Source organism: Fringilla coelebs (genome assembly GCF_963513975.1).
Source record: "Fringilla coelebs genome assembly, chromosome: 2".
Lineage (NCBI taxonomy): Eukaryota > Metazoa > Chordata > Aves > Passeriformes > Fringillidae > Fringilla > Fringilla coelebs.
Genome location: NC_140029.1, coordinates 48,986,007 through 49,001,827, shown reverse-complemented (window position 1 = coordinate 49,001,827; position 15,821 = coordinate 48,986,007). Strand labels below are relative to the sequence as shown.

The following is a 15,821-nucleotide window of genomic DNA, read 5'->3' as shown; positions in this document are numbered from 1 at the left end:
CTGCTTTATTTAAGACATCTTAAATTTCAGGCTTGAAATCAGTTACTAGTTGAAAAACAGTGACATCTTTGGAGCATGAGATGTCTTCCTCCAGTGACAGAGAGTAGCATCATTGCTTAGGTAGGACTGGAGGTCACCTTTGAATATTGTACACTAGTTGAGTTGAATACAGATCACAGTTTCTTAAAGATGCAGGATATGCTGCATTTTGCCAAATGTTCTACTCTGTAATTCAGACTGAAATTCTGATTGGTTTCCATACAGTAACTCTCATAAGAATTCTTAATCATCAAGCAAAATTAATTTCCAGCTTTTATTTTCCCTGTGGTATGCAGGAATTAGATCTGTTGAAAACAGGCTTTCTAGAACTTAAGGACTAACCTGCGACAAGAATCAAATGTCTCCAGTTCTGTGGTACAAAGGAAGGTAACTAAATAAATACCGTTTAAAAAATCTTCTGTGATTATGTTTAATGTACTCTAGATAGAAGTAGTAGAAAACTTAAAATAGTAGAAACGTAGTGAGAAAAAGACTGTGTTGATCCAAAGCCTTCTGAAGTCACTGGAAGTCTTTAATTTACCTGGGATTTGTGCATTATCTTTATGTTCCTTCAGGTATTTGCCAATGAATTGTATGCTTTTGGGGATGAGTGTCAAATAACTTTGAGAGGAGTCTTCTACTTTTTATTTGAGGTTAAAAATGTGATGAGATTCCTACATGACTGAAAAAAAAAAAGTAATTTTATGCTCTAGATTTGACTGGCAGTGATCAGTACAAATTATTTCAAACTCTGGAGTTTGATGCCCTATATTTTTGAGATTTTACTACAGGGGGACTTTTGCAAAACTTGCATTGACACCATGGGGTTCTCCTGGCTCATATAGCAGAGCTACATGTGGTATTCTTGCCATTTGTACAAGTGTTGGGAAGGTCACATCTGTGTGAAAGATGTGAATGCAGCATAGTTTTGTTCATCGAGAATGTGGAAAGATGTACATCCATGACCTGCTTTGCCCAAAGTCCTTGGTACGTACCTATGTTTGTTCTGGGAAGTTTTCCTTGTATTGATATAGCCTGTCTAGTTCATGGCAATGCTTGTTGTTTTATAAAGAACAACTTTGCTCAGTGGTGTAAGAGTCACTTACAGATACTATTCTACTGTATTGGCAAAATGCCCCTTCACCAACAGCCTTACTTGGTTTTCGTATTAAGGAATCCAAAAAAATTGAGTGGGTGTGTGGAGTAGACAGGTTAGAGGAAACAAGTGTCTTATAGCTGCAAGGCAGGTACCCAAGAAAAGCAGCTTTGTCATAAGTAGTAGTACAGTGAGTTACCTGACAGAGAACTATCCAAAAATGAAGTTACCAGCTTCTACTGCAACTGAAAAAATTGTCATTACGCCACCATGAGGTGTATGAGGGTGGATGAAGCCCTCTAAATAGGAGTCATGAAACTGCTTCTTCCTCTTGGATGGTGAGGCAAACTCCTCACATAAGGATAACCACAAGGGACAGAGCTGACTGGCTGGGGAGGAGGAGGACATGTAACAAAAGTCACAGAATCACTGTGTGTACCAGGTGTATTGGGAGCTTGCAAGCCTGCTTCTGAGTGATACATGAACATGTCCAAAGAAGCAGCAGGCCAGATTCTTCTCAGTCAACTTTACCACTGGATAAGTTTTAGAAGGAAGGGCTTATTTAAGTGCACAGATTTATGATCATGGGCCTCTATTAGAAGCAACTCCCACTCCAACATACATTATTAATGTTATATGTAATACTAGGTTTCTCTCTTCATTGATCCAGAGTCTTGGCTATCAAGAGTTGTAAGTTAGAGGGCTTAGCTTGCCCCAGGGGATTGTGCCCAGGGGGGGTTGTAGAGCTACAGCTCTCCTGTTCCTTTCTGTTAAGTGGTTTGCAGTCTTGCAAAATAACAGCTCTGGTTATTTTCCATCTCAAAGTGGAAGTAATTTGTCTTTTTTTTTTTTTTTTTTTTTTTTTTTTTTTTTTTAAATAAATATCTTGATCAGGGCCTGGCTTTAGACTTTAAACTTTGTTTCTTTACACCAGACCTGAAAATCAGTGATTTCTGGTGAGATTGCTGAAATTGTGCTTCTTTCCTCTGTGAGGATATGCCATTGATCCAGTTACAGTCAAGGCACCTCTCTGTGAGATGATGGCAGTATGGGAGTTTTGAGCCAGAGAAAGCAGATCTACTTACGTCCTCATAATTCTGGGTAAAGACCATACGCCACAGAACTGTGGTGGTAATAAATCTGGCACAGTGGCTATCAAACTACTGATCCACCAGTATTTTACCATGTGAGCTGCATCCTGGGCAAGCATCTCTGCTGAAGATGCTGCAAGTTTGGAATTATGGCAGCTGTGGAGGTGATGCCTGCAGCCACGTACTCCTTGCTGCTGCATATCTGCAGGCATTCCCTTGACTGTTCCAGACCTAGAAAGAATATGTCATACTAGTCTGCAAAGCAAATCTCCAGTGGATTTATAAGGTATGAACTGTGTGGCAGACAAAGTTTGCTAGTGCTCTGCAAGCAGGCAGTGAAGAGATGTCCTGAGACCCAGACATGCTGTCTCTCAGACCTGGGACATGCCACAGACCCAACCAGCATTAAAAGAAAAAGACAAAAAGACCTTTTTCTGTTCAGACCATACCTGTTTTTACTGCTTGTGGACTATTGTGGCAAACAGAACAATTAAACCAGTTCTGAGTAATTGTAAAACTCTTCCCACAGTACTCTGTGGGATTTTGCTGTATTACACTGTCACTGAAATAGAAAGCAGTTACCGAAGGTCACAAATTCAAGAGGGAAAACTGGGTTGGGATGAGTTTCACAGTGTTTATGCAAAATGAGTATGAGACTTTGGATTTTTCATATGATGTTTTGGTAATGTGTGTATGTGTGTAATCAATGATAGACCTGTGTTTCATTAAGGAAAATATAAAATCTCTCACAAATTGTGCCAGCAGAAATGATTCCCCTTTGGATTAGCAGGCAGCGAGTAAAATGTGATTCATGATGAATCACAATGCTGCAACAATGTTTAAGTGATATGATATGACGCAGCACTGCTTAAATCTTGGTGCCACAGACTGCAGTAGCAAAGTCTTTGTGAAGATACCCTTTCCACGTTAGAGGAGTAGGGCCACAACTCCTAAATTAGTGTGGTGTGGAGGTTTGGCAAAGTTATTTCAACAGATTAATTTCTGCTGGGGTGCAGCTGGCTGCTTTGAAGATATGCTGATTGTAGAGGAGGCATTAGTTCCTTGCTGCAGTCCTACCTTCCCCTGGGTAATGCACTAACTTCCTCAGAGCTTCTTCAGAGCTCTTCATTTGTGCCTACTGGGATTGCTGCCCTTTCAGATCTACTAGCAGTGATGATTGGATGATGGCTTCCCTGCCCATCTCAGTCAGTACCTGCTGGGTGAACCTTACCAGAGACCTGGGAATTTACAGCCAGAACCAGCAGAGACAGGCGGTCTATCCAGCTGGCCCAGAAAGAGTTGGGGGAAGATAGCTAGTGGCCTGAGGTGCATTGTCTGCACTTCCTGATGGTAGATCTTAATCCAGTGACTGACGTCATAAGGTGGTTACAATTTTGTTCCCTTTTTTGTTGCTAATTGTTAAAATACGCTGAAAATGCTCAAGCTTTACTCTGTGCTGTGTGGGTGCGTGAATGACTGGTGTCAGACATGGAGTTCATCTCACCTGCCCTTACACACACCTCGGAGGCTGCTCTCTGATGCATTTCTTTTGGAGGCAGTGTTACTTCAGCTGTCCCACCTTCCTGCTGCTGTTCTCCACTTCTCCATCTCCCTTTAATGTGATGGTACAAGTGATCTTCATCTTCCTGGTAAAGGGGAGTGAGAAACTCTTCCTTGTTTAAAAAATTTAACACAAAGGTCCCCTTCCAACTGGAACTGCTGCTGAGAAAGTTGTTCGGTGACTTCACTTGAATACAAGCTGGTTTCAGGAGGATGTATGCAAGCATTGCGGTGCTCTAGTGCTGCGAGAGTTGTCTTTTTCAGTTGCTTAGAAAAAGTGAAAACTGAAGGCAGTCTTTGAACTCTGTTTTTAAGCTCTGTTTATTGTTCTGTGTAATGAATGCAGTCAGAGGCTTTAGTTTGAATGTATGCAGAGATCTGTATTGGAGCCAGTCACACTGGGCTGCCATTGTAGGCAGAGCAGACAAAGGAGTATAGCTCCCTTTGCAAGGGGAGCTATACCCCTTTGTCCTTTGCAAGCAGAGGTGAGATCAATCATGCATTTCATTTGTCCTTTGCAAGCAGAGGTGAGATGAATCATGCCCTGTCCTTCCTCTTGGAAATAAATAGTGTCCTGAGGTGACTAGGTCAGCCATCGGTGTCTGTACATAAGAGCATCTTCATTGTGGCTGGGACATAGATAGGATCCAGCATCCTAAAGCACCATAAATAGGTACTGGAAGAGAGAGAATGGGGAAACAGTATATATGCCTGCCTGACACCATCCTAGCTGTATAGCCAGTTCAGTGACTGCCAGAACCAGATGTGAGCTCTGAATCAGATGTGATTTATTAACCTTTGGTGGATTCTTCTTTTGTCAGTTTGTGTATTCTTCCTGTGTTAATTTTGCATTCGCAGTGCCCTTTGGTAAGAATCCTTAGTAAAATCCTGTTTTTGAAGGCTCTTAAGGCCTTATTTGAAGGCTTCTAAAATTAAGTGGGGTAAATACTCCTCTTAATGAATGAGCTATTAATGGTTTGATAGAAGAATCAGGGACTATATATTTTTTTCCGGGTTACCCTATGTAGTGGTACATGAGAATGAGTCTTCTGCTCAGAAAGGTCTGTCTTACTTCACACTAGTTGAAATGTGAGCTGCTCATGTATGTTCACGGGTTCTGGTCAATCCACCAAATAGTACAAAAATACATCAGACTGACTTTTTTTTGTATAAACTGGGAGCTGGGGAGGGAACAGAGATTTGGGCCCTAGGTCATGCCTAAGGCATAATATATCAGCATAGTATTTGGTCAAGTTCTCAAAGGAGGGAAGCTGGGAAGCCAAGTTTGGCTGTTAGCTCTAATCAGAAAACTTGCTTTTGGATGTGTGAATGCAGGTAGAGTTGTGCACCCAAGAGAAAAACGAATTCTGAGACAGCTGCATTTTTCACAAAGCCCCTGTGCTTGTCTGTTTACATAGCTGTACATAGCATAGGAAAAGGTTTTCCTTAAAAAAAGAGCCAAATAAAAAAATCCAACAAAACAAGAAAAAACCTGCAACCTTACCCTCCAAAGTGCATAGCTAAAATTTAGTATCCTTCTTTGGGATTTGTAGGAAGTAGCTTGCGCCTTGCAATTCCATTTCCTTTCTAGTCTTTTGCATCCTTTGATGTCATAAAACCATTTTTGTGACAAAATTGGGTCAGTGAATGGTAATTGGAGTTTCCATGCTCTTCATTGTGCTGCAGCTGGACAGTACTGTGGTTGTGTTTTCAGCATTCAGTGTGTACAAAAACAATTTTCAGGTCAGTCTTTCACTGGAATACATCAAACTAGAAGAGCAACTTACATTTACCTTTGAAACTTCCCTGCTCACACTGATAGGTAATCATTGGCACAATTAGACTCTGTCATGCAAAGTATTAGTCCTGAATCTTAGATTTACATTTTTGTCACCAATAGCAGTATGCCAGACACCACAGCTGATTGCATTCCTTGCTGTGCTAGCTGAAACTAGCAGTTACAGGAACTGCTGCAATTTAGACAGGCTTTCTGATTCTACCTTTAAAAGAGTTGTGCTGTTTTTTCTGGGGCAGCTCTTGAGGTATATGCTGTTGCTCTTGTATATCAAGCAGTTGTATACTAATATATACCAACTGAACTGCTTTCTCATTCTATGCTAATAATCAGTTCATGTGAATGAACTGGGAAACAAATTTCTCAGGTATTCCCAGTTTTTTCACATTTTTAAAACTGAAGTTCTCACATACTCTTGAAGTTGCTTTTCAGTTCCCTCAGCTTAGGGGCAAGTGTACACTCTATTAATTTTCTCAGCTTCTCCTAATTTATCACTGTTTGTCCACGTGGTGCATTGCCCCTAGCCAGACACCAGCTGCCCACCAAAACTCTGCTGTCGTTCCCATCCTCACCTGCACAGGGGAGAGAGACTTTAATGAAAAGATTGTGGGTAGGGAGAGGTCAGTCACCAGTTAGTGTCACAGCAAACCAGACTGTACTTAGGGAAAAATTTATTTTATTACCAATCAAATCAGAGTACAATAATGAGCAATAAAACCAAATTTTAAAACACCTTCCCCCCCACCCCTCAATTCTTCTGTCTCTTGAAAGGAGTCCCTTTGTGCAGTCTATACTTGGGAAGTTTCTGTTCTCATTGCAGTTGGGGATGAGGGGGTGCTCTCCCTCTTGTGATGGAGAAATCAATGGACAGAAATGACAAACAAGCCTCAAGCATTTTGTGATCTCTGTGTGACAGGGCAGGGAAATAGTTCTGGGCAATGACAGTTTCAGTGTGACTGCAAATGTGCATTAAGCATATGGGGTGTGACTGTGCCTCATAGCAAAGTTTCTGCCACTAGTAGGATGGCTGACTGAGCTGCAGCTGTGGTTAGGAAATCAAACTGGAATAAGCTGATGGGATGACCAAAGGTGATGGTTGTGGGAGACTGGAACTAGGAGTGTTCTGCTTGAAAAGTCAAGAAGTTTGCTGTGTAACATTCAACAAGATGGGAAAATGGATGTGCCTCAAACTAACTTCCAGATTTACAGGTATGACTCAATGCTCTTTACTCACAGTTATTAGAACTGAAGGCATTGCTGACTTAAGCCCAGATTTTACAGTCTTGTAAATGATGAACCCATATTTTTTTTTTAAGTGAATTTTTAGGGCTTAAAATTGCACAGGAAAGCTTTGAAGCACTGTGTTTTGAAAAAACTGTGGAAGGTATTATAATCCTTCTGAGCACAGAAGCTGAATGCCTCATCCTGTGAAACAGACGGAAGGATTGCACATAGTTCCAAGGTTCATGTGTCCAGGAGCTACTGAAGTACTTAAAATACATATTCTGCTTTTTTGAAAGCTTGGCTCCCTGAAGTTCTCTTATTGGCTAGGGGCGACAGTGTTGGTTCCTGGTAAGTATTTGGCACCTATCTTCTACCTTGTATTGCTTCAAGTTCTTACATGAACTCTGGGTTTTCAAGTGACTCACGTAAGTCTCTACAGGCTGCTGAGTTGTGGGAGCCCATGTTCCCTGCTTCTTGAGCCAGTACTGTTATTGGATAACAGCACTAACCAGTGAGTGGTGGGGAGTATCTTCATGTTTTGCTCTGTCAGTCTTTTCAGGCATGTTAGACACATAGCAATTCCCAGGTGTATCTCTGACTGCAGGGGTAGTTTCTAAACTCTGGATTGCTTTTTTACGGGGACCAAAAGTGAAGGTTAAATACCTTTCTTTGGGAGCGAGATATTAGTGATGCCTCTTAGTTGGCTTAGGCATTCTTATCTATGGTAAAGAGAGGGTTTTGAATTCTCTTCTAGTACTCTGGATTTTCCCCTGTGATCAGCTAAATGCTTCTGCTTTCCATGTAGGTCTCTGTATTTTACTCCTGGGAGAGATATTTTTCTTTTAAGTGTGGCTGCTGTGCAACCACACATATGCAGAATACACCAGGGAAGTGGTTTGGGCTTTCTGCTCTAAAGAAACTGTGTTGGCAGAAAATTATCTGCAGTATTGTGGATTGACAGTATTGTAAATGTTCCTCCAGTGCTGGCTCGAAAGGGAATTTTGTTCAGGCTTTGTAATTAGAACCCATATTCAAATGTCTGCATGTATGCAATATAATTTGCTTTAAGCTTGAGCTTAAAAAGTATGTTTGACTTTGCCTGAGGCCTATACAAAAGTTAACTAATTGAGTGGATAAACAAGCCAGGTGATGCCTCATATAATTTAGTATGTTTAGTCAGTAGTACAACACTGATATATATGATTTGATTGTTTTCTGTCTTTATAGCAAAAAAATATTGTTTATTTGCGTTGCTTAGAGTGAAAGAAAGTTCTTGTTCTGGCAAACTCTGCTCACTGAGTTTCATACTGGAGTTCTGAAAATGGGAAGGTGTTAAAAACGTGCACGTACTTGTTTTGGTTTCTTGGAAATCCTTATACCCTTAGCTAATATGACAGCAGAATCACAGAAGGGGTCCAGCTGGAAGGGACCATAGTGGGTTGTCTGAACCCTCCCTGCTCAGGCAGGGTTATCCTATAACACATTGCACAGAGTTGCCCATATGGCTTTCAAGTACCTTCAGTGAGGGAGACTCCACAGTCTCTGGGCAGCCTGTTCCAGTGCTTGGTCATCCACATGTCCTAGATGTGTCAGGTATGATGTTCCAGGTGTATCTGATTCAGGAGCTGTTCTTGAACTGTCCCCGTTCACGGCAGTGTAACCCCTCGTAACTAAAACATAACAAGGATCTCTACCTGTTATCACCTTGTGTTCCAGCTGATGAACATTCACATTAATTTAAATAGCAAATTTCATCTTCCCTTTCAAAAACTTGCTTCTGTATATGTTTAGGAATTTTTTTTACCTTATGTGGCTTAAAAAAGGAATTAGTTTTAGGAAGGGGATTGCTTTAAAGATGTCCATAATGCTGTGGTTTTGCAGGGTGTGTGATTCCTTTTGAGTGCTGCAATTCTGTAGATGTTCACTTGTTCAGACTTTCATGTGAAATTTTGCAACAGTTCTTATTAAATACTGATTATTCACAGGAGTCAGTATGGTGAATATTTTTACTTTTTAATTACTTGCTCATATTTTCCTATATGAGTTACTATTTTCATCTGTTTTAGCATTTTGATATCTCCAGGGATGTCATAAAAATAAGGTTAGTTAATTTTTAAACCTTCAGTTCTGTTAGTAAATATTTAAAAGGTATGAGCAGTCTCACTTGTTGCTGATTTAATTTTTGGAAGGAAAGGTTTTGATTGCTTACTTGTGTGGTCAGTTTGAAAGTTATGTCTTTAACATATTAGAGTATGTACTGTGTAACACAGTGCATTATCAGCAGTCTAGTTATTAAGAATTTATCAAAAGCAAGGAAACAATATGCAAAAAGTTGGACACTTGGAATAGCTGTAGATTTAAGATGACTAGGACAATTTTTGCTTATTTTATTACAATATTCATTCCACCACCTTAACGCTTCAAGAAGTGAAATGTAAAGTGTTTATGTCTTCGATGTCAGCAAATGAAATGGATTTTTTGGCTTCTTTTCTCATGGTTGTTGTTTTAGATGCCCCTGCTTTCCTTTTCATGGCTGAATCTCTTCCTTCCTTCAGTGCATAATTTGTATGAGTTACTCAGAGCAGAATTACCTATGTTTCTATTCAAGTGCAACGATTAGAAACTTATTTTTTCTTTAAAGGGTTCCCAATCATCTTACTTCATCTGCAGGTAACTGGCATTGAGACTTTAAGAAGAAGCTACAAATACTGTAAAATTCAGAGTTGAATAGCTGGAATTCTAAACTTAATATAAAGGTCTTAACAACATTATCTTCTCATCCATGCATAGCAGAGTTGTGTTTATCATGCTAACCAGGACAGTCTCACATTCAGTTGGGAGCAAAACAAATGTTCTAAAATTACTATCTATTGCACAGTATGGGAATTTAACCAATTTTACGTGAATTTACATATTTGCTTACATGTCTATAGCACTCACTTCCTACGTACCATTTTATGGTTTTGGCATTAGCACAAGACTTCAGTAAGTCTAATTTTGCTGTCTTTGTTAGTACAGTAAAGTGTTCAGTATGTACATTGAAATTTCCATTTGAAACCTAATGAAAGCTGTTTTTTATGTTTGATCCTAAACAATGCATTTACTCATATTCCTAAGAAGTATCCATAATTTCCTGATGTTTAAGTTTGGAGAACTGGGAGTATTTTACATTGGTATCCCTAGAGGCTTAGTATACATAGAGGTTAGTATAGTTAGAGCTTCTTGGCCTCATCCGTCCATCCATCCGTCCGTCCGTCTTTCCTTGAGAACACGTGCTGTTTGAAAGAGGAGTTTGAAATCTGGTTAGCCATAAATACTAATTAAATCCTTGGTGTGGGTTCTTGCTTTCAGAGTCATGATAACTGTTGCCTTGTGCTCAGTGGGCCAGCTCACAGTGGTTGTTGTCGAGGGTAATGAATGATGTTTATTTATGCTGTGTGCCCAGCCACATCTGGGGATGAGAACATGCTGGCAGCTAATGGGCCTGGCAAATGATCAGGCTGCTACAAAGCAGTAGCTTGTCCTAGGCAGGAAAATAAAATCTCAGGCAGCTGTCATCTCTTGTTCTTACTGATGGTTCCTGGTGGAAATGACAGACATTAGCTGTGGATGTGATACTGAAATCTGTTCTTACTGTATGGATTTCTTTCAGTGAATACCTTAGATCAATTTGCTGTTATTAACACCTTGTGGGTTAATCTCATCCCCAGGAACTGTTAATTGTTAGTTTGTAGAGTTATGTTCATCTGTGTTTGCTCACCTTTTTGTCCTTGGACACTTGCATGCTTCACTGTAGAACTAATCATGTTAGTGAATGTTGAGGACCAACAGTCCAGTTGGGAAGTCTGTGTTGTGTGCCTTGGTTTGCATTGAGCAATTTCTGGAAGTGGTACTGATGCTGCCTTTAAAGATCTCAGAACTTTGGGTTTCTTTTAGCTTGAAGGAACTAGAATTACCAAAAATGAAAGAATTGCAATAATTCTTCGGAGAGGGGGCAGCAAAGAACACAGTTTGAATTTTTACGTTACTTATGTGTACTAAGCTACCTTCCTCAGAGCCAGAGCCCTGCAGGTACTCCCTGTCCCCTGCAGACTGCTGTGTGCTTGTGCTGGAACCAGGCAATTGTCTTCATTCCGAGCTTAGTAGCATTTGTGGGAAGAGTTGAAGAGGCTTATACTCCTTAAAAACCCAGGATACATTTAAGTAGGTCAAAGCAAAATGAGTAGGAGGAGAAATGGCACTGTTGGGATTGGTGACAAACTGATTACTCCAAAAGTTGTGAGGATGTGATTGACAGCCTACCAAGACATCCTTCCCATGGCTACTTGAAGCTGATGTTAGCAAGAAGGAGGAATAAGGTTTGTATGTCCTGCTAAATCATTTTGGTGGTAGGGAGGTTTGAAAACAGAAGACTTGAGTATTACTTGTATGGCTGTTAGCATGTAAAATGACCAGAGGAATAAGTCCAAATACACAGCAGATTCTGGTATTAAGTAGCCATGCGATGCAGAATGGCTTTTGTGGGCTTGTGGACCCTTCTGGTTTTGAAAATCGGTTTGTGGCATCTGACACTGCAAAGAACACCTGCTGAACATTGAGGTTATGATGTTGATTTCAAAGCTAGGTGTAAGTATTTTCATGGCTCTCCCTCCTGTCTCACTATACATAACATCTATGAGTAGAAAATAGATTCTATTAAAAAAAAGGCAATCCCATCATATGTTTTTCATATTTCCTTGTATTCGTATAAGTTGTCTGAAAATTATATATTTTTAAATTTTTCTTTTTCTTAAAACAATTTTATTACTAATATTTATTTATTTTTGGAAGAGCATATGAATGTTGTTTATTGTACTTTTTCAAGGTATGTAAAATAGGCAAACAAAGGACAGCTGTATTAATACTTTTACTGTGTGAGTAAGAAAATGTTAAATAAAAGTAAACGTAAGTTAAATAAGCCTTTAGCTTTATTTTTGCTGACTGAGCATTTGTGATATCGCTTAGAAGACCAGTTGCCTTGCAAGCTTTTTGTAAACAATGTATAGAAAAAGGGATGCCTTGTTCTGTTATTCCAGAAATAGTGGGGGGGAAAAAAATCATGCTTATGCAATCAGGAATTTGGTGGTGTAAAAAGAGAAGGGAAAATATGGTAGCTTAAAAGCTTGATGTGGGATTACAGTTGTTTTTAGCACTTGATGGTTAAGCATCTTTTACTGCTCTGTCTCTGAACTCCCATAACTGATAATTTAGCTGCTAATTCAATTGTATGATGATTAATTGTCATGAACAATTCCTTGAAGAGCACTATAAATTTCATTTTCATTTCTCTGCTAACTGTATCAGTTTTTACTTCCTCTGTTATTTGTGTGTCGTTCACCCAGTGATGTATGTGATGAATATATACCAAAAAGGTGTATATGCAAAATATAATCAACAGATATATTTGCTAGAAAACCTTTTAGAGCTCACTTTTACGTGCAGAAGACTGTGCTGATCCTCTGATTCGCTGCTGAATTTTCACCATTTTTTTCATCTTGTAATAAGTAAAAAATGTATGATGAACAGATTAAGATGAGATGATTTTTCTCTCTGACAGTACTGTTCTATTAATAACTGTAAATCTTGTTTTCTCCCCCTCCTCCCTCGCATCCATAACAGCTAGCCGATGGCGGAACCTCTTCTCTACACCTGTCTCCTTGGCTTTTCCCTATAGCCCTGTTGCAAGACTCACCCCATATACCAATGGCTGTAACAGTCCCAGCTTCTCTAAAACTTCCAGTAAAGCAATACTAACACCTGAACGGACAGGTAATGCTTATCTTTTTATTGATTTACGGTGCTTACAAAAGTGCTTGATTTTATCTAATCCTGCTAGCATTTAACAGCAGTACACTTTTTGGATGATTGTATATGAACTCATATCTCAGAGGGAAATTGTAGTTTTGGGTGGTTTGTTTTAATTCTCTAAAACTTGCCTGTTAACTACAAGTTATGCAGCATGTTACGGGAGAGTGATGCTAGAAAATACTACTAATGATTTACCCACTAGTACAGTTGTGACTGTGTCAGCTTAAACAGTCCCCAGCTTTGTTGCTCATGCTCATGGGACACTTTGTTGCCCCATGGTGCCCCTTCCTTGAGTCCACAGAAACACATGCACAGCTGTATAATAAAATTGGCAGTGAGAATTTATAATAAGAAGAGCTGGCAGAATCATGCCTGTTTCAAGCTGGTATTGTTGCTAATGTTCAAGATTTATTTTATGTTTTCCGCTAATTTTCAGGGAACACACAAGTTCTAGGAAAATAGAAAATTTTCTGTGGTCTGCATATTGCAAGGATTTGCATTTTCCTTCTTCACTACAGATATCAGGAGTCAGTTTGTATCTGTGACTTCTCTTAAACTGCAGCGGCAGTGGAGAAAACAATCTTCTGGGCGAGAGGAATTAACTTTTTATTGCTGGCAGGAGCAGGCATGGGCTGAGGATGGGCTGATGATCATCATCACACCCATCTGTGTGCAGTGTTCCTTACAATGCTTGAAATCACTGCAGAAATCCCTGTTTTAAGAGATATGGGCACTGTGAGTGAGAAACAGAGTGCCTTCTGTAGCTCTCTGCATGTGAGTGAAACGTCTTCCCTATTCGATGGGATGAAGCCTAGCTCCTAAATGAACTCATGCTATTTGAGGTACCCTCAGGTACCTTGTCTAGCTTTCCTCTGCTGCTCCAAAAGAGCACAGCTGTTACTACCTCTGCAGAACCTCAGGGACTGCTGTAACTTGCACATTTAAGAAAGCAAACACATTTACTCCATACAATCCTTCCAAAGCAAAGTAATCCCTGTCCTTTTCTTTTGGAGATTTTATTAGAAAACGGCTGAATTTAGGATGAATTTTTGGTGGTTGCTTTCAGCAGTGCTAGAGGATGCAAACACACCTGTGATACAGGCACAGCTGGTGAGCCATAGTCACAGCAGTTCTTGCCCTGCAGGCTCTGGGTCTCTGGTGGTCCGGAGGACATTAGAAAATTATTTGCTCTTTTAGTTGATGGGATTTTTCTTGAAAGTTGGACAACAACTAGCTGATGCAACTAATTGCAGATTAGTTTGTATTTTACTATCACACTCAGGGAAAAAGTAGAATCCAGAGCCTTTCCAAAAGGTAGCTCTGTGAAGAAAGTAATGCTTTCTCTGTTGCATAATGTTCAACCTTAATTGTTACTGAGATTGATTTATATGATAATTATATATAGTTTAAAAAAAGAATAGTAAAATTTAGCTAAATGGCTCTGATGCTGCATTTGAGTACTAAGCAGAAGTCAGTGACAGATATCCACTTGTTTTTCAGAACAGAGTAGGGAGAGCCACAGTCCCATAAGAGAGATGAAAATGCAAATGTTGGTTAGACTACGCTAATCTGAGCTGTATCTGAACAGTATTGGGTAAATGATTCATTTTCTGGGCTATACAATGCTATTTTGGGAACAAGCCAAGGAATTCATGATCCATTCCTATTCTTACTACTTCTCATGAATATCAAAGCTCTTTGCTAATTGTTAGTGAATTAAACTACACTCCTGAAAGTTTTTATGTGCTATTCAGAAAATGTTTTAAGCTACTGTAATGTAAAGAGCAGATGATTCTGAATGAAGGTGGCCAGACATACTTGTAGCCTAAAGTGTATGCTTTCTTACTTAGGGTACATTTCTAGGAGTTCCCCTTTGAGTCCACAGTCATCGATAGACAGTGAACTGAGCACTTCGGAGCTGGAAGATGATTCCATCTCCATGGGATACAAGCTGCAGGACCTCACTGATGTTCAGATCATGGCTCGTCTACAGGAGGAGAGTAGGTGGCAATTTTTTGGTTTTCATAACTGTCTGAGGAAGACATACCATAACAGTAAAAACTGCTCCAGTCTGGTCTCAGTGAAGTAAATATTTTTAAAGTGGCATTTCCTCTTGAGTGGCAGGTGGAAGTACTCTTCACCAGCATGGAGAACGTGTGCGTGTTGTTGGGTTCATGTTAATCTGAACTGGTACTGGATCGATCTTTCAAAATTTTATGATTATGTTTTTCTGAATATTATTTGAAATAATTTTATTTCTGGAGAGGGAAGATCCTAAAGCATTTTTCTTATGCATGCATTTAATGAGAAAGGTAAAAATAAGCAGCTCTCTTGGCTTTCTTTGCCTCCACTTCAATTTTCTTATATTTTCAGACGAGTTTTGAAATGAAGTCCCACTTAAACACAGAATTGGGGCTTTTAAATTCAATGTCTTGGTTTAAAACAAGTATTATGCACAAATCTGAGCCTAGAGTCTTCTTTGACATAGATTATAGTTTGCCTTAATAGTAATTTTTGTAAAATGTCTTTATTAATAAATAAAGGGCATTTGACTTAGAGGTTACTGAGACATTAAGTGGAGTATTTCTCCTGTATCCTGTTAGTGCCAAGTGAGATATCAAGGCGGAAGCGATGAGATTAAAAGCAAGAGAAATTCACAGACAGGGCCTGAATGAAAATGCCAAGTAATAGTGTTTATATAAAACAAAAATAATAAAATGAGCAGAAAAAATTAGAGCTGTGATCTGGCTGAAGCCACCAGACTGGGCAGACAGAGTGATCACCTGCTGGCAGGAGAGCTTGCTGAATATCTGGTGGCACGCATCATGTTCAGTGGAGAAATTAACAAGCATTCTCATTTTAAAAAGAAAAAAAGTTATGACTGTCAAGCATACAAAGGATTGCATTATTTAAATGGCAGCTGTGCTCATCTCCTTCAGAGTGAGGTTTAAAAAATATTTCAGGTACTTAGCTCTTTAAGGAATCAGGAGACTGGAAAGAAAAATGCTGGTTTCTCTTCAAATCTGTGTCATGTGCAATTGATTGTATGTCATCCTTGTAGTAGCAGCTGGTGGAGAATGTTTGAGCACGTGACAGTTGTTGACCACTTAATCCCGAGGAAAGTGGCAGTTCTGTATGTGCGCGCAGGCACGCTCTCTTCACAGCCACA

At 39.6% G+C, this 15,821-nt stretch overlaps 1 protein-coding gene across 2 annotated transcripts in view; it reads left to right on the top strand.

The window, feature by feature from the left end:
* SLAIN1 (SLAIN motif family member 1) overlaps positions 1 to 15,821 on the top strand; it is a gene marked incomplete at both ends in the record, with an annotated part of 48,411 nt that overhangs the window by 15,411 nt on the left and 17,179 nt on the right. The window contains 2 exons of one of the 2 annotated variants that reach the window (XM_084226713.1): positions 12,464 to 12,613; positions 14,503 to 14,652. In XM_084226713.1, coding sequence (XP_084082839.1) covers positions 12,464 to 12,613; positions 14,503 to 14,652 — 300 coding nt within the window. Of the gene's footprint in view, positions 1 to 12,463; positions 12,614 to 14,502; positions 14,653 to 15,821 lie in introns of those variants that run through there. The other variant, XM_084226714.1, reaches the window with a different exon arrangement.